The 23008-nt window shown below is 35.6% G+C and overlaps 1 protein-coding gene and 1 pseudogene across 1 annotated transcript in view; one reads left to right on the top strand and one right to left on the bottom strand.

The window, feature by feature from the left end:
* The window catches only part of MTREX (Mtr4 exosome RNA helicase), a 91975-nt gene that overhangs the window by 52780 nt on the left and 16187 nt on the right, over nt 1–23008 (bottom strand). Inside the window, exons 6-15 of the mRNA XM_012775694.3 lie at nt 16735–16909; nt 15490–15580; nt 14035–14159; nt 12913–13011; nt 12514–12616; nt 10988–11119; nt 8890–8969; nt 7616–7726; nt 5794–5895; nt 487–612 (exon numbers count right to left, since the gene is read on the bottom strand). Of these exons, the coding sequence (XP_012631148.1) occupies nt 487–612; nt 5794–5895; nt 7616–7726; nt 8890–8969; nt 10988–11119; nt 12514–12616; nt 12913–13011; nt 14035–14159; nt 15490–15580; nt 16735–16909 (1144 nt within the window). The remainder of the gene's footprint in view (nt 1–486; nt 613–5793; nt 5896–7615; nt 7727–8889; nt 8970–10987; nt 11120–12513; nt 12617–12912; nt 13012–14034; nt 14160–15489; nt 15581–16734; nt 16910–23008) is intronic.
* LOC105877308 (serine/threonine-protein kinase H1-like) lies at nt 1334–2442 on the top strand (annotated as a pseudogene).

Genomic DNA, 23008 nt, shown 5'->3' with positions numbered 1-23008 from the left:
GGTAATTTATAATAAGACTTAAAAATTCTAATTTATGATTGGGATATTTATAATCAATATGGTGAACTGGAAAGATAGATTGCTGAATTAATTTATTAAGCTATCTGGGCTTACAAAGGTAGGGGAAGCTGTCTGCCTGCCCCACACACTAAAATCATGTGTCCTTCCTGTTCTGATAGGTAAAGAACAACTCAAGTAGTGAAGGGGGCAGATACAGAGATATCTTAAATTTGGAGGACAAAGTAAACATTTCTGCCCTCTCTGGGGATCTTCACACTCAATCCATTGCATGAGTTGCTCATTACTTATTAGGTGAAGTAGGATATAAGATAATCAGTATTTTGAGGAGACAGACTTTTCTACATTCCCAAGCCCAGATAGATCTTACTTACAAAAGTGTATAGACTGAAACAATTAATTTTGAAGTGGCTGCTGAAGTATGTTTCTAGAATTCTCAGTAAAGGCACAGAATCTTGACTTAGTTACCTTAAGTAGTTGTTTTCCAATTGTTGGGCTCATCTTTTCATCTACCATGAGAATTACAATTCCTCTATCATCCATTCCCCTCCTTCCAGCACGACCAGACATCTGAATGTATTCACCAGAGGAAATCTGAATGAACATAATTAAAATTCAGGGTTTAGAAGAAATGATTAAAAAACACATTCTTAAATTTTTTCTTATTATAAAATTCATAAGCTATACTCCAAGAAAGAAAACATGATTAAAAAACATGTTTAAACATGATTAAAAATAGCATGAATTTTTAAGAGTTCAAGTAAAAGCACAATAATGCAAAACATTTGAGAATGTTACAAAACTAAATTTTATACACAAAATGACCTGGTTTTAACAGTAAGCCAATAATTCTTCATTTATTCTTTCAAATATACCATAGCTACCAAGAAATACTGGGTAATTTACTGACATAAAAAATATCATTGAGCTAGATATTATGAAAAACAGCAAAATCTAAGAATGCAAACGACGACCCAAACTTAACCAAATATCACTTCTGACTTGATCATAATAAACTTTTTTAATCTGCAAAATGAGATGAATATAAACTAACACTTTTTAAAAATGTACAATTCTCTCCTATTTTCTTGGTATGTGTGCTTGGAGTTTGGTAGAATCCATTTGTCACTAAGAACAACCTTGTGGAAGAAGTTAGTAAGCCTCCCATATACAGGCTTTCAAGGGAGCATTGAACCATGTGAACACTGGGCAACATTTTTTCTGTAAGTGCATGTGTACTTTTCTCCTGTGGAAAAGGTCTGGATTCCAAAAAAAAAAATTATGACTCTAAAAGAGTTAAGAATCATTATGGGCCATGACAGTGACTCCTGAGGATGGCAGAGGTGGCCATGGCCCATACACTACAGAGCTACTAGACACTGAAGAGCCTGCCACCTGCACAAAGTGCGGACAGGGCACTGCCTACAGAGCAGGTCCTGTCAGCTTCAATGGAGGATGCCCTCGTGTCCGTGATGGACTGTGGGACAAGCATGCAAGGTCCTTTCTGAGCCACCCAAGGATGTCCAGCTGGTTCTGGTCAAGGTGAAGCCCTTAATGGCACTAAGAAGTGATGTGTACTAGCACATCATCACAGAGGTGGACATGTTAGCTCTCTCAAAGTAAGACTCCCAGCAGCCAGTCAATACGCACACCTCTGCCATAGGGCCCCCACTACTGGCCACAAAGAACCTTGTTCAGAACTGCTATGCAGGGCCAGGGTGGCAAAGTACAGTACCAAGTTAGACCCATGTGTGACAGCTAAGTATGATATCAAGGCCCTGATTGGCCTATGTAGCTTCAGCCAAGCAGCACTCGTGGAGCACTGGGCAAGCTGGTAGCTATGTGCCATCAAGATGATTGACACCATGTACCGGGGGAGGGCAGGAGGTATGTGAATCTGATCTGCGTGTGCTGTGCCCAGTATATCATGCCAACATCATCCAGCTGGTGGAGGTGTTTGAGACGCAGAAGCATGGGTACATGGTGACGCAACTGACAATGGGTGGAAAGCTCTTCAACTGCATCACCACCAAGGGTTCCTTCACTGAGCGTGATGCCACACAGGTGCTGCAGATGGTGTTAGATAGTGTCCAGTATCTGTATGCACTGTGCATCACACACTGAGACCTCAAGCCTGAGAATCTGCACTGCTACCACCTGTGCACTGACTCTAAGATCATCACTGACTTCAATCTGCCCAGTGCCCACAAGAAAGGTGACAATTGCCTGAGAAAGACCACCTGTGGCATGCCTATGTACACTGTCCCTGAGGTTCTGGTCTGCAAGACTTACACCAACTCAGTGGACATGTTGGGAGAGGGAGGTAATGGTGGGCTCTGTAAAGAAGGTATTGAGGGTGATGGGTTAGTGGGCAGGGACTCTCTCATAGTCAGAGGTTGGAGCCTCAGGCAAGCCTGCCACTAGCATGGCCACACTGTCCAGAAGGGCTAAGTTCCATGCCATGGCCCTATCACCAGAGATCTTGGCAAGTCCTATGACCAGGAGGGATGTTGGGGGGTACCGTGAAGGAAGACAGATCTTGACCGAGAGGTGGAGGGACTATTTGGTTGGAGCCAGGGGCCTAGGGTCCAGTCAAGGCATGAGCTTTGTGCCTATTTGGGCCTCCTGCTGGAGTATAATCTCCATGGCATGTGGGGGCTAGAGAGGAAAGATCTATGGAAGAAAGCAGGGAGGTTCCAGAAGTAAATGTCCCAAAAGGTCCTCAGGTTATAAGATACCCTCCACCCAGCATTGCAGGCCCATTTGATCTGGGGAAGAGCCAAAGTATAAGGGAAATAGTGAAGGCCAGGTCCTGTCCCTTCCCCTACCCCATATCAGAGCAGTTGCCCACCAAAGAAGTTGTCAGTGACAGGCCAGGTTCTTAGTTCGGAGGGATCACAGTCTCCTGGGCCACCTCCACTCTGTCATACTTGGCCCAGGCCCATGATGCCTCTCCCCCTTGGATGCCCACTCCATTCCCCAGGAGCCTTCTTCTCAGCTGTGGTGGCTTAATGAGAGCCCCACTGCTATTATCTGGTGGATGGGAGCACCTAGTGGCCAAGGCAGAGGGTTTCCCATTAGGATTCCACTGTCAGTCCAGGTTTGATACTTTGGTATAGACAATTGTCTTTTAACTTTACCCTCCATAGCTCATTCCTCTGCAGCCGCATAAAGTTGCCACATGATATCTGAAAAGGATACAGTTAGCTTGGGAATACACCCACCATCCTCCACAATGAAATGTGAAGGAAGAAGTTGCTATATTGGGGGAGAGTCCCAGGCTGCTTAACTCTACCCTTCTGCTGAGCTTCTATGCACCTCTCCCTGGAACTTAGCCATACTGTGTGACCTACCTCTGAACCCTGGGTGCCCGGGGCACTGGCCTTCTCACAGCTGACCTTGCCCTATCTACTCCGTGCCTACTTTCCACAGCACTAACTTTCCAGTCTGGGCCTGAGTCTCAGGCCAGAGGGAACCCCTGTGGGAAGTGGGTAGGTTTGGGAGGGTATTTTCCCAGAAGCCTGAGCCAGAACCATCTCCATATCTGTCATGGGGTCTCCCTCCACCACAAATCCAGGCTGGAAGCCAAGCCCCCTCCATCCTCAGCTGTTTTTAATAGGTGGGAAGGGGCCAGAGCCTACCCTTGGCCTTTGCTAAACTGCAGGGTCCTTGCCAGCAGGGAGGGCTTGGTTCCCACTTGGCTCCTCCCAGTGGACAGCCTTGGGCCAGGCCCTCATCTTTCTGCATATGCCACTTCCAGTGGAAACTAAACCAAAGACACCACTCTATACCAAATCAACTGTGCCTTATACACCCTGTTCCTTCTGCCCACACTATTCCCTGGGCAGGAGGCAGTGGAAAGCTGAGCCCCCGGCCTTAGTATTTCCCTCCAATTCCCCAAAGTATCTATGGGTGCCTGAAGCCCTAGGGAATTATTTCCTCTCTTGCCTAGAATGGGACTGATCCTAAGGGTAGGACAGAGAGAATTTAGAAACTTGGGCTTTTGATAGGACCACCTGGGTCTTCATGCCATGGACTACAGATAGAGAATGTGTAGGTTTTTGTGTACTCAGTTTGTAAATGTATCCTCTGTATTCAATAAACAGGCTGCCAATTTGTTAGGTCAGAGGAAGAACAACTATGCTACAAGAAGGCATACTGATAACAGATCTGAAACCTGGAAGCAAGAAAGGTACCAGAAAAAACAAAAAACCCCAACTCTATAAAGATCAGAAAAGAATGTTTCAAAAAGGCAGTCCAATAAAATCTCAACAGGGACCAAAGACATCACTACATTGTACACATTCCAATTTTTAAATTTCACAATTATGATCTGGAATCATGAAAAAAGGGCTGCTTTGTTAAATTCAGTTATCCATTTACTCTCACCTGGGATCCATGTACCACCTACAAAAGGACAGGAATGCCAAAGAACAAGTAAAGTCAAAAACAAAAGACTTACTTATCTTCTTGTGGCATTAATTTTATTCATAAAGTCATTTTAAACTGATTATGAAGAACAAAAAATTTGCATTAGTTCAAAATATATGAAAAACTTAACTGCATTATAGTTAAAAATCATATCCTACATGAATTAATCTTCCTTCAATTTAAAAAAGTCATAAATTACAGAAAAATTTTGAAGGTTAAGCAAAATTTCTAAACAGAAAAGGCACTGCTTCACTATACTTAGATTTCGCTTTTGAATAGCATCCAATGCATTTTAAAATGAAACAAATCAAGAAAAATGCTTTGCCTTTACAGTTCTAACATGGGTACTTCTTAAGGTTTTAATGATTCATAATTACTTTCAGAAATTTCTCTAAGCACAAAGAATCACCAATTTCGAAGATAAAAGGTTAAGGTAAAGGACCACTTACAATTTTTTCCAAATTTCAGACTATGTCAGTCTTTGGCTTGCAATGGACACTCAAACTAGAAATCTTTCTTTCTTTCATCACCTGTTTTTCACCCCTGCCAATGTTCTTCCACTGCTTGCTTGGCAAATACCCATCTGCTGCTGCTGCTTATTTTAAGAACTGCCTTTTCTGTGAAGCTTTCCTTGACCCCATGTATACAACTGAATTTCTTTCTCATACTATATCCTTCTCATACATACTTCTCAAAATGTTTATAACATAACATTTATTGCATGTCTATTAATTTTCACCTGTAACTGAAGTTTCTTCAGACACAGGATTATATTTTTGTTTTTCTTTAGCAATCCCAGTATCTACCAGAGTTCTAAATCTATATTTTAAGTCTGATAATTGTTTGCTAAATGGTGTACTAGTTTCTGGATTAAGGATTAACTTTTTACCCCAGCTCACTGTTCCACATTCATGCTCCCAACTTTCTCTTTCCTTCTGCATTGGAAAAAATGTGTACAAACCTGTTACAACTTCTATTCTAAACCTGAAGGGCAAAATAGTTAGCAACTATAGCCACTGTAGCTGTGAATACCTTAAACTTTAAGAAATGAAAATTCTATATTTAAAAAAAAATGTTGTAAAGCATTCATGAATCACTTACATACTGAACTCCCCATCTCCAAACTTTTTCACCTAAAGGAATCTTTTTTTGTTTGAGGGTGGGGAGTGACAAGGATGGAAATGGAAAGGATCCAAAGTTTAACCTTGATGAACCTATATTAGCTTGGGTACAAGTTCTTAAGTAGTTGGGACTGAAAATCTCAAAAATTATATGTGCCAAAGTCATCTGAGGTAAAACAATTAAAGATAAAAATTATTTCAATATGTGAATTACTTTACTTACCCATCGGAAATCCTTCCCATCAAATTTGCGGGCATTTGTAAATAAGACAGTTCTAGCTGGCATGTTAATTCCCATAGCAAAAGTCTCTGTGGCAAATAAGGCCTAAATAAACAAATAATAAATTACATAACTAAACATGCAATTTAAGCTGGTAACCTAGTTTTATAATTCAAGTGTAAATAAATGTATCATTCATTTTTTTTAAATTTAGTTTTTCTTTTTTACACAGCACCTCACTCTGTCACCTAGGCTCCAGTGGAGTGGCCTGATCATACCTCACTACAGCCTTGAATTCCTGGGCTTAAGTGATCCTCCTGTCTCATCTTCCTGATTGGCTAGAGCCACACCCAGCTAATTTTTAAAATTTTTTTGTAGAGATAAGGTCTCGTTGCCCAGGATGTTTAGTTATTAATGAGATCCTACAAAAGTAACAAACAACATGGCAGTCCCAGATGTACTTCAGTATTTTATACACAAAATTATCAAATAATAGTTAATGTCCCTATATCCCAGAAAATTTTTAATTAAAGGAAAATCCACTTTTTAAAATTTCATTCGTGGTAACTAGAGAGAATACATTGGTATTATGGATAAAGCTTCAGACTACAGAATAGTTTTCTAAACATAGGTAAATTTCCTTGCTTCTTCATTAATGATGCAGAGTTTGGGGGACCACTTCACTAAGGATCTCTTGGAGGAGATCAGAATCAATAACTCTTTAAGTTCACTTCTAGGACTTTACCAACAAAACTAATGGTTTAGACACAAAAGGATATATGAGTAAGTTACTGAAGTACTACATTTTCATCAATAGGAAAGATTTAAAAACTTCAGCTTATCAATTCAATAGAATACTATTTATTTGCTAAAAATGATGAAGAACCACACATACTACAAAATTGTGTAAATAACACGGGTTGTATATAATGACTTGTTTAGAAAATAAACCATGTGTTATTTTGATGTATGCTAATGGACATTTCTGGGAAGCGAAGGGGATAATCTTTCACTTTTTTACTTTATGTACAACTGTTCTATTTGAATTTTATAACCAACAAGTATCATTCTTTTTTTTTTTAAAGATCCTTTAAAAGTAGGGATCAACAAAATATACAATCTGGAAGGAAATACTAACAGGGACTTGCCAGGACCCAGGTAGAAATATCGACCAGCTGTTGTTTTAATTACTTCAAATACATTCTTCAAGGTGTGTAAATTTCTCTTATATATTCTACCCACTGCTGAGGGTCTCAGGATAAATCTCCCATATGACTTTTAAAATTCTAAAAATTTTTAAATATAAAATAATTTATGAGTCATATGTAGACTTAGAATTAAATTTAAGCTGTTTCACATTTTTAATTTTCCATTTCTGGGGATAGACATCAATGTAATTTTGTTTTTAAAACTAAATCAGACTCTCTTTGGTTTAAATTAGAACATCCTAAACACTCTTTTCTATGTCTAACCAGCAATTCTCCTTGTTTTCACTAAACTAATCCTGTTAATCTGTATGTAGAAAGAAGTCCACTTATCAATACCAAATCTAATAATTAAATAGTAACTTGTTCAAAATTCTACCATATCCATAGTGTTACCACTTCTTACTTTAAGAGAGAAAACTGGATTATAGATTTTTTACCTACAGTCCAAAATTTATGAAGTATAAGACTATACACAAAAATCAAGTTCATTACCTAAGTCATTCCATACAAATTAGTTAAAAAAAACCCTACACAAAACTGTCTAAAAACAATGTTCTCCATACTTTTTAAACTGTTCATAAAACACAACTCTTGGGCATAAAAAATAAAAACCATACCTTTATTAATCCTTCAGAAAAGAGAATTTCTATAGTTTCTTTCAAAATAGGAAGTAAACCACCATGGTGAATACCAATCCCCCGCTTCAAAAGAGGAAGTACATGTTCAACCTGTGATTTTAGAATAATGTATATTTTATAATGATATGAGGGAAGGAATTTTAAAATATTAAACTAACCAAATTAAGAAAAATGGGTGATTAAATAATGTATTTAAAGAAACTGTTAATAAAAACCTTTTCAGAATAAAAGCAAAACCCAAACCTTATATTTCCCCAGATTATTGAACTCAAAATATAATTCAGACCTAGTGCTCTTTAATATGAAGAGGCATGTTGTAAATAAACTTTAAAAATGCTTTGCTGCCTTAAATTTTCCAGTATCATTTAATTTCCTCCAAATAACCATAAAACATATTTAACATGAATATGTACTTCATCTAAAATCAAATGAATTACTGAAGAGTTCATTCTCATTAATAATTTATCAAATGCCATTAAATATCTACTATTAGAAAAGTACAATGATAACAAAGATAAAGACATGGCACAGATGTCTAATAATTCAGCTGGGAAGGAGAATGACAAAACAAAGCTTAGAAATTAAATACCCTTTTAAATGCCAAGAAACATGCTACCACTGTTATATGGTAAATCTCTTACAAATCAAAGCATTCGCATACATTTGTAAAGCAGGCTGTGACCTCCCAATTTTTCTTTTCATACAATAACTATTCATACTTTAGGTTTGCCTAAAGCAGTATTTCTCAACTCTGGATGCACAGCAGAATCACCTGGGAGGTTTTGAAAGATTCTAATGACCATGACACACATCAGACCAATTAAATTAGCATTTCTGGAAGTGACAGCCAAGCAACAGCATATTTTTAAAGTTTCCATTTCAACACTCAAAGAAAAAAATACACTAGATTAAAGCAAAGTAGATGTTAAATTCCTCACTGAACACGTAATTTTCATTAGGTGTGTTCCCTTATTTTATTTGGTAGCCTTGTGAATCAAAAAATGTAATGACTTAAAACCAATATTAAAAATGTTGTCATATTAGGAACATTAGCAGTAATTTCCAGACCATACTAGCTTTCAGAGAAAGTTCTTTGAGGCAGCAAATCTTTCTTCCTGTCACCTTTTCAGAAATTTAAAATATAAATCAAGGTATTATTTCAGTGCATATTGTAACATACAAGCTATAGTATGCAAATAGTACAACACAGTAACAAAACCAAGAAATGAAAGGTGAATATATTAAAAACTCACTTGAGGGAGTTTCTTATCTTCATCAGACAAGCAGTCAATTGCATTACTAAATACTTCTTCAACCATCTTCTTTTCTTCATCTAAGAGGGAAAATTCAAGGATATAAAAAATATCAAAATGAGCAAAGTAATAACAAACTTCACATTACAAACAATGAAACTCTAAGAATAAAAAGGTCAAGATGGTCAAAAGGGAAAGGAGATAAAAATTATCACATATTCACTGCCTTTCAAAACGTATCTAGCAGACTTAATCCACAAAGAAAAGTACTATCTTATAAAAGGTAACACTAACTACACCTATTGCTTTGCATACAACATTTCATTCTAATGGTTACGGGACACAAGAACTATTATAACCTACCTTTCACTACTGAGGAAAATGAAACTAGCATAAATAATGAGCACTGCTATTAACTATCAGAGAAACAATTCAAAGCCCATGTTTCCAACTACTGCACTGCTTTCTTGTACAGTGTCTATCAAATAACAGACATTAAATAAATATGTGTTAAATTAATCAACATGTAATCCTGCAACTTTAAGCATATCCAGCACTGGTAGTTAAGACAAAACATTTATAAACAGAACAATTCACTCAAAAAACATAAAATATTATTAGCGTTAGTAGGCTATCTGGATTATCTGTTATTTGTTATTTTTACCCACAGAAAACTAAGAATCATCTTTTTTACTGAGACAGAGTCTCGCTCTGTTGCGGGGCTAGAGTGCCATGGCATCAGCCTAGCTCACAGCAACCTAGGCTCAGAACTCCTGGGCTCAAGCAATCCTTCTGCCTCAGCCTCCTGAGTAGCTGGGACTACAGGCATGTGCCACCATGCCCAGCTAATTTTTTCTATATATTTTTATTTGGCTAATTTAATTTCTTTCTATTTTTAGTAGAGACGTGGTCTCGCTCTTGCTCAGGCTGGTTTCAAACTCCTGACCTTGAGTGATCCTCCCACCTTGGCCTCCCAGAGTGCTAGGGTTACAGACGTGAGCCACCGCACCCGGCCAAGAATCATCTTTAATGTGCATAGATAAATAATATCTATCTTAATAAAGAAACAATATAACTGAAACTTAATTTCAGGATGATTCATGATATTATTTACATCTCACCATATGGGATTACATATGTAAAAGGCAGAGCTGAATGACAACTGTGTATTTAGCACACTGCAATTCTTGTCCAGTGCTATGGTTTAAATGTGGCCCCTAAAGATCATGTGGTTGACAACGTAATCCTCAATGCAACAGTGCTGAGAGGTGGAACTTTTAAGAGGTGATTAGGTCATGAGGGCACTGCCCTCATGAATGGATTAATGCCTTTATCATAGGATAGAGTTAATTCTAGTGGGAGTGGGTTCTTGATAAAAGGATGAGTTCAGCCCCCTTACCCCTCCTTCCCTTTCTTGTGTACTCTCTTGCCCTTCTGCCTTTGGCTGTAGGATGACACAACAAGAAGGCCCTCACCAGATGTGGGTCCCTTGAACTTGGACTTCTCAGCCTCCAGAACTATAAGAAATAAATCTCAGCCCTTTATAAATTACCCAATCTCAGGTATTCTGTTATAGCAGCTCGAAAGGGACAGTCAGGCTGTGCTCCTATCTAACTATGTGACTTTAAGTGAGTTGCATTTACCATTAATGTAATAGAAATAATTTATTAAGTTGGTAGAAGTCATATTAATTTGAGAATTACAGCATAGTTCGGCAAAGAGCAGGTCTTCTTGGTTTAGAATTCAGTGAGAATGAAGCACAGTACTTTCTATACAGAAGGTGGTCTGACCAAGGTACTTACCATAACTAAGGAGTTTACAGTAATAAAGAAGGCATGATTCTAATGTTTCTAAGTAGGGTTCTTTGAATTTTACACAGAGCAATGCACTTGTATGTTTCAATAAAAGAAGAGAGAAGAGAGGAAAGAAAAGAAATTATAAGGGCCTCTTAAAACTTTTACAAATGTACTCAGTATCTATTGTTAACTGTAAGGTGAATTGCATGTCTTAATAATACACAATAGATAAACATATTACCAAAAATACATTTTACACTCATTTCACATAACATTAAAACTATACTGAAATTATGTATTACCTGTGTTGAAATCTAATTTGGTCATTTGAAGTGCATAGGCTTCACAATCTTTCTTACTAAAACTGAAAATAATTACAGGTTGAAAATTTCTTTCCATAATCATCTTCACAATCTTAAACACATTTGATGGTCCTGCAGAGAGAGTAGATAAATCATACCCCCACATAAACTCAAAATAGATCATAGATCAAAATGTAAAAGCTAAAACCATATAACTCTTAAAAGGAAATATAGGAATAAATTTTCATGATCTTGGGTTAGACAAAGCATTCTTGACTATGACAGCAAAAGCACAAGCAAAGGAAGAAAAAAACAGATAAGCTGCACTTCATTAAAATGAAAAACTTTTGTGCTTTAATGAACACCATCAGCAAAGTGAAAAGACAACCCCAACCCAAAGAATAAGAGAATATATTTCCAAATCATCTATCCGATGAGGGTCTATAATACAAAATATATAAATAACTCTTACAACTCAACAAAAAGACAAAAATAGAATTTTAAAATGGACAAAGGATTTAAATAGACATCTGTCCAAGATATACAAACGGCCAACGAGCACATGAAAAGACGTTCAACATCACTAGCCACCAGAGAAATGTAAATCAAAAACCACATTAAGATACTACTTCACACCCACGAGGATGACAATAATCAAATAGATGTAATATTAAGTATTGGCAAGGACATCAAGAAAGTGGAACCCTCCCTCATACACTCCTAATGGGAATCTAAAATGAAGCCACTTTGGAAAATAATTTGGCAGCTCCTCAAAAGATTAAACACAGACTTTCCACATGAGCCAGCAATTCCATTCCTAGGTATATACCCAGAAGAAAACAAAACACATATTCATACAAAAACTTACAGTAAATGCATGAATGTTTATAGCAGCATATCCTAACAGCCAAAAAATGGAAACAACCCAAATGTTCGTCCACTGATGGAGAAATAAAATGTGATATATATTCATATGATATATTCATATGATGAAACATTACTTGACCATAAAAAGGAATGAAATACTGACATAGTATCGAGTTCATGAATGAACCTTGAAAACATTGTTAACTGAAAGAAGTCAGTCACAAAAGACTACAAATATTATGATTCTATACATATGAAATGTCCAGAAAAGGCAAATCAATAAAGACATGAAATTGACTAGTAATTGCCTAAGTCTAGGAGGTAGAGCTGAGGCTGGGGAGAAATGGGAAATGATAGTTAACGTATACAGAGTTTCTTTTGGGGCTTATGAAAATATTACAGAATTGGATAGTAGTGATGGCTGCACAACTCTGTGAATATATTAAAAACACTCAACTATACACTTTAAATGGGTGATTTGTATAGGGTGTAAATTATATTTAATTCATATCATATACAAAAAGAGAGATCAACCCTTATTCCTCTGATTTTATCATATACCATCTAGATCTTTAGCTTCCTGAGAAAAAAATTACATAAAAGACAAAAAATGTCAGAGTAATTTGAATATACAATTTACATGTAAAGTTCTAAATTACCTTTTGTTCCTCCTTTCCGTCCCTTCTGATCTCCTTTTGCCAAATCACCTGCATCTCGAAGCACTTGCATTGCAGTATTAAAATTATCTTCTCTGAAGTCACCCTGTAATCATGGATTTTTTTCTATGTAACTTGACTAATATTTAATCATAATTCAAACCACTTTCATGCCTCGAACACAAAGCTTTCTCAAACAATAAAATAATTTGATATAATAATTATAACAAAGGTCACTAAAATAATTCAAAAATGTTCTGTGGTAAAAGGTAATAAAGAACTGTGAAACTGAGACCAAAAAAGCCTCCCAAAAGTCTCTATTATTTCAAAATTAAAGAAAAACCAGGTATTAACAATAAAGTATGACATTATAGATATAAGAAATGACAATTACTCCCTTACATTTTCATCAACCACAAGATGCAGGCCATCTCCTCCTGCTGGAAAAATGTAGTGTTGTAATGGAGTAGGCCGATAATCTGTGTAAATTACATGACAAGGCTGTAAAAAAAAAGAATTTAACATGTAAAGTTTTATTTCCTCAAAATAAAATTGTGTATTTGACGTACTTAAAGGAGCCTACAGAAACAAAATTGTGAACCCAACATTTCAAAAAGAAACCACTTTAAAAAAAATACTTTAAAAAGCAGGCAAGAGAAAAAATGTGGAAAAATTAGGTCTATCAAATTATACTACCATCTTCCCAATTTACCATTTCCTAATCAGTGCCAAATAAATAACCTGAGTTTCAATTACCCATTACCTAGCCCTGAGATGCTGTAATTACAGAAGATATCTGTTTCTATGGAGTAGTATGGTAATACAAAGGTTCCCAGAGATAAAATGGAACTTTTCTGCCCCCTGCCCCGAGGCTTTTCAAAACCATAGCTCCTCTAGAAAATCCACTGGGTTTTTATTCTACAGGAGCAACATGGGGGAATGTTATAAAAACACATCTACAGAGCTTATAAACAGGTAAGAATAAGTTCATGAGGTACTAGTATAAAGGCAGAAAAATAAAAACAAGAATAAATTCAGCATATGTAAACAAACACTTGTTATAAAGTCCTCCATAGATGCTAAAGGTAGACTAGAAAATGGAACTAAGTCTGAGTTTACATGAGAAAAATCAAATCTAAAGCTCAAGAAATGCCCCCAGCTTTTCCTGGCATCAAGGCATTAGAGGAAATTCTCCATTGTTTACTCATGGATTACTTCTGAGTAAATGCAGTTTCTAAATCTGGCAGGTCATCAGGGTCAACTTGGGAACTTTTGAAAATCAGAGCTTCCAAAGCCCTCCTCCCATAGATTTAGATATACTGGGTTTGAGATCGGGCTTCAGAAAACAATATTTCTAAAAAGCTAGTCAGTTGATTTTGATAAGCTACTTGATTTAAGAAGTAGTTTCACATTAAAATGTTTTCTTTATTCTGGACAGCATTAGGAAAATATTATAGGAGGGTATAGTAAGGCCAACCTTTAACATTTTAAATACTAAACACATCGGCAAAGGGGGAAAAATACCTGTTTATGTAAATGACAAATCCATTCAGCAAACTGTCGGGCATTTGGAATAGTAGCCGAAAGGAAGACATAGTGGACATTATCAGGAAGCAAAATAATGGTTTCTTCCCACACTACACCACGTTCTGGAAAAAATAAATATACCTTGGAATACAATGCCACTTTGCAACAGTATCTAAAATTATATTCTCTTAAGCTTTATAATTAGAAATGCAGACAACTTTACACAAGGGTATCTTTAGCCACAGAACCTTACTGAAAACCACTTTAGTTTTTACTATGAATCTATGCAGTAGAAAGTTAGTATATGAAACCACTAAAAATACAATGTACTCTGAAACCGCCTGCGAAGAGCAGCTCCAGACCGAATCCTTTTTTAGACAGTCTCGCTCTGTTGCCCGGACTAGAATGCCACGGCATCAGCCTAGCTCACAGCAACCACAAACTCCTGGGCTCAGGTGATCCTCCTGCCTCAGCCTCCCAAATAGCTGGGACTACGGGCATGAGACACCATGCCTGGCTAATTTTTTCTATATATTTTTACTTGACCAATTAATTTCTTTCTATTTTCAGTAGAGACGGGGTTTCGCTCTTGCTCAGGCTGGTTTCAAACTTCTGACCTTGAGCGATTCACCCGCCTGGGCCTCCCTGAGTGCTAGGATTATAGGCGTGGGCCACCTTGCCCAGCCCAGACCAAATCCTTTTAAACAACATAACAAGAACCGCAGAGAGAAGGTGGGGGAATAGTATTTCCACTTCACTTTAAGCAGCAATAGTTAATGGCTTATAGAGATGGGGCCTCACTCTGTCACCCAGGCTAGAGGGCCATGGTGCAATCACAGCTCACTATAACCTCGAATTCCTGGGATGAAGCAATCCGCCTGCCTCAACATCTGAGTAGCTAGGACTATAGGCACGTGCCACCAAAGCCTGGCTAATTTTTTAAATTTTTGTACAGACAGGGTCTTACCATGTTACCCAGGATGGTCTTGAAATCTTGCCCTCAAGCAATCCTCCTGCCTCATCCTCCCAAAGTGCTGGGCTTACAGGCATGAGCCACTGTGTCCAGCCATTTAGTTTAGTTTTTTTTTTTTTAAGCAGTAAACTAACTTATTAAAAATTAAGAAAGTTACCTTTGTAAGCTAGAAGTTTTAGAAATTCTTTAACATTAGTTACATTAGTAAGTTCTCTATTAAAAGCCAGTTTTTATTAATAATTCCACTTGCTCTATTGAATTTACATTTTTTCATCCAGCAAAAGTTACTATTTAAGGAGTTAAATGAAATCCTAATGGGATAATTGTATCATGCTGCTCAGAATTTAAATAAGCAATAGTTTAGCAGAACTCTAATGACACAAAAGCTGAAAGCAAAATTTAACAACTTCTCATTCAAAATTCCTGGTGCCATTCTTAAAGGAAATATATGGTACACATCTTCACACTGCAGAATATACCTGAATCTCTCATGTAATGGATTTCATCAAATATGACCCAAGCAACTTCTCGCATAACTTCAGAACCTCTGTACAGCATACTTCTCAAAATCTAAAGAAAAAGCAAAAGATTTATTTAGCAAGAGTTTAATATAACAACTTTTAACTATTAGTTAAACAAAAACTATTTTTTCCAATAAGGAATTTTGGATACTTTTTATTAAACAGAAATATTAAAATAACTTCAGGGAATTATAGATCTTAAGAATATTTCATAAATCAAATCATCTCTCTTTACTCACAAAACCAAAGACTTCTAAACAGTTACTAATGAGATACAATATACATAGAGAATTATGATCACCCCTGTTCTCCATATATCTAGAATATGAAGTGACTCCCTTATATGCACAGCATCTTTACAAGATCCACACTTCCTAAAACATGAGAGCAACTTGAATTATCCTGTATCCAAAACACTGGATCCCATAATGTTTGCCCAATTTCTTCTGCCTTGACTAATTACAATATGGGCACTTTCTGGCAATATTTATTCTAATTTTTGGAGTTAAAATCTTTGACAGACAGAAAGAAGTTTTGAGAACAGAAAACAAACTTACATGGGGCACCAAAATGAAAATTGAGCAATGCTTCTGGCTGGCTCTGCAGACCAGAAGCTAAATTACGCTCACTATTGTATTATACCATATCCTTGTAAAACACAAAGATATAATTAAGGTACGTATTATACAAAAGTAATTAGTAAAGACAGCTAATCACGTCTAAAACTTAAGATGTTATAAGTATATGCAAAAATTAATAGTGATTATGAAAAGAAGCTAAACATAATACTTCATTCTTTAAAGTTACTTACCTACTTATATTAACACTCAGATGTAGAAGAAATAAATCACATGAAACAAAGGGCCACTACTTATAAGAAACTATGTATTCAAATACTGATAACTCTGTATATAAAATCAATAAAACATTTTCATGTCATTGACAGTAATAAGCCTTTAAAAATAACTGCAGAAAAAAGTATCTAAATTATATGGCAAATACTAGAAATATTGGTAATTTAGAAATAAACATGTTACTAAAACATTTTAAGATAAATTATATTCATTTCACATAAGTCTACTCAGAAAATAAAGTATTACATTTTATCTAAACAGAGCATGCAATAAAACTAAGTGTTCTAAGTGAATAGACACATTAATTAAATTAAAAAGGAAAAGTCAGATGGGGCACTACATAAATTACCTCTGTGGTCATAACAAGACAAGATGCTGTAGGATTAATAGTAACATCTCCTGTCATCAGACCAACATCTTGAAATTCTTCATACATTTCACGGTATTTTTGGTTACTCAGAGCCTTAATTGGGCTGGTAAATATTACACGCTGTTTTTCCCTCAAGGCCAAAGCAATGGCATATCTAAAAATGTGAAAACAAAAAAATTATAAAACCTCCTCTTTAAATTATGATTTTTAAAATTCTGTTAACATTATGTCCAAATTTTCCCTAATTATCTTAAATAATTTTAGAACATTTTATAGAACATTAATATCTTATCTTATAGTTATTAATATCTTATCTTATAGATGAGATCTATATTGATATAGATCTTATAGATTAATATCTATCTTATAGATATTAATATCTTTATAGAACATTAATATCTTATCTACTTACTAATAATTATTATGATAAATCTGAAATGTAGTGGTCTAAATAAACTAGAACATTTTACCTCTGATCACTTAGAGTTAATGCAACTTAATTACTAACATCAGTGGATTACTAATGGTTACCCTATTTCTTACAAGTAAAACACCTATTTCTACATATGGTCCTCTAAAAGTTTAGCACCTCTGCCTGTCAGTTTGTGTATACAGAAGACAATTAAGAAAATATTTACAGCCCTTGCAATAGGAAATGTTTTCCCCCCAAGTTTCATAGTTAAGTTAATCTATATGTATTCTTTTCCTACATATAATAGTTATGAAAATTATGGTACATTCTGATCATGGAAAAGTTCTTCTATAGATATTAACAGGACATAATATAGTAGTTTTGTTTTTTAAAAAAATTCAGGTAAGTACTTAAATATAGACCACAAAATCAGGATTAAGCTTAAAACTGTGGTAGATCTCCCTTATTTAAGATACAGTTCCTGCCCAGAACAATCTTATCATCTATTTGGGGAAATAAAAATAATATTCATCCCAACCATCCTCCAAAATAGTGAAATAAGCAACTGAAAAATTAAAAGTTGTCCAAACATGATCAAATATGAAATGTAAGAGATATCCATGAAAGAAAAAAGAATACAGAACTGCTACAATATATCATCTAAAATGTCTACTGTTCAACAAAAATTGCAAGATGTAAAAAGAAAAAAGTATGATCCATACTTATGGGAAAAAAAGCAACGAAATGAAATTGATTCTGAGTGGTCACAGATGTGGAACTTGGCAGACAAAGATTCTAAAGCAGCTATTAGAAAGATGTCCAAAAAAATGCAATGAAGTAGGTTCTAAGAATTAAAAGGAAATAGAACAATGCCTTTGATAGACATCTCAACGGAGAAAGTGAAACTATTAATGACATAACTAAATAAAAATTCTACCGATTAAAATTACAATAAGCAAATAAAAAATTCACTACATGAACTCACAAGCAAATCAGAGATGGGAGAAGAAAGTATCAGTAACATAAAGATAAATCAAAAAGAAAAACTATCACATTCAAAGATAGAAAGAAATAAAACAAAACAAGAGACACTCAGAGATCTGCAGGACAACTTCAAGTGTCCCAATGGAAATTTCAAAATGAGAAAGAGGCAGAAAAAAAATAAAATAAAAACTTTGTAAATTTGTTTTAAAAACATTAAAACATTAATCTACAATAGATCCAAGAAGCTCAATGAACACAAGGGGAAAAAACTGAAAAAGCACCATACCTAGAAATATCATAGTTAAACTGCTGAATGATAAAGAGAAAGGCAGACAGCACTGCACTCTACCTCAGAAAACAGAGCCAGATCTTGTATCAAAAAAATGAATGAACAAAAAATTTGTATACTAATAAAGAATCCTTGCAATGCAATAAGACCAACAACCCAATTTAAAACATTAGCAAAAGACTGAAATAATTCACCAAAGACAGACAAATGGATAAACACATGTAATGATGCTTAACATAAATCAGAGAAATGCAAATTAAAACCACTACGTGACATCACTACATACCCACTAAAATGGGTATAATCAAAAAAGACAATACGCAAGAGTTGACAAGGATGCAGAGAAACTGGCACCCTGATACATTACTGGTAGGAATATAAAATGGTACAGTCACTTTGAAAAATAGTTTATCAGATGCCTAAAGAGCTAAATACATATTTGCCATAAGATCCAGCATTTCTATTCCTAGGTATCTACCCAAGAGAAATAAAAATATGTCCCCTCAAAGATTTGCAAATGAATGTTCTTATCACTATTATAATAACCAATCACACAATCAGTGTTCGCCTAAAGCTGTAGGTAGGAGTAGGTTTCAATGCAAATACACACAAGAGAACTGGATGGACGGAAGTCTTCTAAAACCGGTAAGGGATGCATAATTGTACTAATTTACTAACTACATATTTACAATCGGTGAATTTAATGGTAAGTAAATTATATAATAAAGCTGTTCATTTTATAGCCAAGAAAACTACTCAGTTTCATAAACAACATGGTATCAACATGTTAGTCCTAGTACCAGGTTTATAAATAAAATGTTACATCTCGCTATAGTTATCAGCTAAAGTAGTTTACCTGAAGTCCTTTCATTCCTAGAAAAAATCTTCATCTGAGATCCATGACCACTCCCTGAAATTATAACTACTGGTATGAATATACAAATCTGTACCTTATCAGTTTTATTTTGGTTGAGGTAAAATTCATGTACCATAAAATTAACCATTTTAAAATGTATAATTCAGTATAACTTAGTACATTCATGATGTTGTACAACTACTACATCTATCTAATTCTAAAATTTTTATCATCCCCCAAAAACTCTATACCCATTAAGAAATTATTCTCTACTTCCCTCCTCTGACCAATCTCTGGCATCCACCAATCTGCTTTCTGCCTCTATGGATTTACCTATTTTGGATATTTCATATAAATAAAATCATACAATAAGTAACCTTTGTGTCTAGTTTCTTTTATTAAGCATAATGTTTTTGAGGTTCATCCACATTGTAGCATGTATTCTACTTCATTCCTTGTTATGGCTGAGTAATATTCCAATGTAAGGATATACCACATCTTATTTATCCATTCCCCCACTGATGGACATGTGGATTGTTTCTATCTTTTGGCTATTATGAATAGTATTGCTATGAATGTTCATGTACAAGTTTATTTGTCAGAGTACCTGTTTTTAATTCTTTTGTGTATATATCCAGGAGAATTGCTGGGTCATATGATAATTCTATGTTTAACTTTTTGAAGAAGTTTCAGACTGTCTTCCACAGCAACCCTCATTAGATTTTTCAAAAGTGTCTATGACTGTGGTGAATTTCTTAAAATTCTCTTTATGGTTTCCTAGCCCAGGGTTTGGAGAATGTTTCAGCATATATGTGAAAACTTCCTCCACTAAAAATCTCTTTCCTCTTGTAGAAAAAAATGAAACCAAGTGTTATACTAATGACCAGAATTCAAATGACTATTTATTTTGGCTTTAAATGCATAATGCACCAAACATACTATTAAATTTGTTTCTCTGAGTGAGATTAAAAAATTGAACTAAGAGTAGTCAAAACTCTTTGTCTATACTTCTTCCTTAGGAAAAAACTAGCTTTTGATTTCAACACCTTCTGAAAAGGAGTGAACCACTGAGAAATGGTCTTACTCCAATGAAGAGAACTCATTCATAAAGGACCATATTGTGCTTGAGGATGAGAAATAAAGACTATTCTGTAACTGTAACTAGCTGACATCATTGAGATGACACTGTAAGATCCAAACTTCATTCCTCTAACTCTGCAAAGAGAAAAATTAGAACTTGCACTGCTAAGCCAAGGTCTACAAGTAATTAATACACTGACCAGATAAGCTCTGACCAGGAATGCAAATATATTCAGCACCCAACAAGATAAAACTGACAATACTTTGGTACACAATAAAAAAGTACCAAGTTACATTTTCTTGCAAAGAAGCAGAGAAGGGAAAATATCAATAAAACAAGAAGGGAAAATATCAATAAAAACAGATCCAAAAATGAGACAGATTACAGAATTAGGAACTAATAATACAGTGACCATGTAAGGAAAAAAATATTCCAGGACTCATGAAATATTTCTACCACTACTATGGTTTAAATGTCCCCTACAAAACACATGTTGAAATTTAATTGCCAAGGGTATTTGCAAGGGAGGTCATCTTCATGGGTGGATTAATTACATTATCTTGGGAGTGGATTAGTTGTTGAAGGAGGGGGTGCCTGATAAAAGTATGAATTTGGCCTAATTTCCGCTCCCTTCCTTGCCATGTGATGCCTTCTGCCATGGGATGACTCTTGCCAGATGCCAGTGCCACACTCTTGGACTTCCCAGCCTCCAGAACCATGAGCCAAATAAACTTCTGTTCTTTAACAACTACTCGGTCTATGGCATTCTGTTATAACAACAGAAAACACCAAGAGAACCACCATGTCAAGGTAGAGAGACTGATGGACAGGGTGATTGGTGCCATTTTTATGTTTCTTTTCTTTATGGTCTTCTTTATTACTCTTTAAGTATTCTCAGTTAAGAGTACCTAATTCAGCTACCCAATAGCAAAGGCCATAGAGAAGTAAAATACATTATAAATTATTAAATGTCAACCCAGAAAAGTCAATCTACAACAGACTGCACAGTATTATTCACATTAAAGAGTACAATCCACTTTTAGAACGGCCCAATTCCTCTCAAACTTTACTGCACATATTCATCACCTGGTGATCTTGTTAAAATGCAGATTCTGAGTCAGTAGTTTTAGAGTGGGGCCTAAAAAGTTCCCAGGTTAAGTCAAGAATCATACTGTGAGTAGTGAGACTCCAGAACCACAATTATTAAACATATTTTATAAGAAAAGATACCTAATAGTGTACTACTGTAGTAACATATAATATATGGCAAAAATAATACAGATAGCACCATGGATGGCCAGAAAAGAAAATATAAATATACACATATAGAAAACACCCACTTATATCAAGATGGAGTAATAGGGCTTTACTCAATTGCCTGAAGCAACTATAAAATTGGACAAAATATATGAAACAATGGTTTAGACACTGGATATAAAGACAGTAATCCTTGAGAAAGAGAAAACAAAGTAGATGTAATCCCAGAATACTGCCTATATTTTCCAAGCCACAGTTCCAAGAGAGGCAACCCAGGTAGATTCTGGAGGTTTCCTACCTAAATTGACCAAACCAAGATGGTGTCTAAGGGAGGTCTAGAGTAAGCAGGGCAGTATAACAGAATAGAGAGAACCACACAGAGGAGGTTCTGAAAAATCTGCCAAGCATTTGCAAGTCTTCAGGTAGTAATGATCAGTAAGTAAGTCTTAAGAATTACCTGAAGACAGGGAAAAAACAACCCAAAGGAAAAGAGATAAAAATTACCAAATTTCACACATGACTGGAAATAATTTCGGTTCCCACCAGCTATAGTGAAAAGCCTCAAAATTCTCAAGACACTGGGTAGAATACTGAACAGAGTATTGACTAAGTAGAGGGGAAAATTAACTCCTGACTAAATTCTGCTCTGGTCCTGCCTAAAAAATCATTAAAGCAAACCTCAAAAGGATTACATTTTTTCCAAGTAACTTAATGATGCCCCAGAACAAATCACATTCATATGTATAGGAATGTGAAAATATTCAGCACCAATCAAGGCAAAATTCACAATGTTTTGGTATATAGTAGTAAAAAAGTGTCAGGTGTGGTTCAACTAAGGATCTAGAGGGAAAGACAGTATCAAGTACGCAAAGCAGCAGGAAAATACAACCTATAATGAAAAGGAAAAAAAAAAATCAATAAAAACAGATCCAGAAATAAGACAAGTGACAGAATTAGTAAGCAAGAATTTTTATTTATTGTTTTTTAAATGAGAGAAGGTCTCGCTCTGTCATCCATGCTGAAATGCAGTGGCCTGATCACAGCTCACTGTATATTCAGACTCATGGGCTCAGGTGATCCTTCCATCTCAGCCTCCCGAGTAACTAGGCACACCACCATACCTAGCTAATTTTCCTTTTATGAGATGGGGTCGCCCAATGTTGCCCAGGCTGGTCTCAAACTTCTGGCCTCAAGCAATCCTGTTGCCTCAACCTCCCAAAATTCTGAGATCACAGGTGTGAGCCACTGTGCAAGGATATTAAAAGTTACTATAACTGTACTCTATATGCCCAAGAAGGTTGAGGGAAGATTTAATAGCATGCTAAGCAGAAAGATGAAAAACATTAAAAGACCTAAATCCATTTTTTATAATTG

The sequence above is a fragment of the Microcebus murinus genome, chromosome 11 (assembly GCF_040939455.1).
Source record: "Microcebus murinus isolate Inina chromosome 11, M.murinus_Inina_mat1.0, whole genome shotgun sequence".
Classification (NCBI taxonomy): domain Eukaryota; kingdom Metazoa; phylum Chordata; class Mammalia; order Primates; family Cheirogaleidae; genus Microcebus; species Microcebus murinus.
Note: the sequence above shows the minus strand (reverse complement) of the source record. Positions and strands in the feature narration are given on the sequence as shown.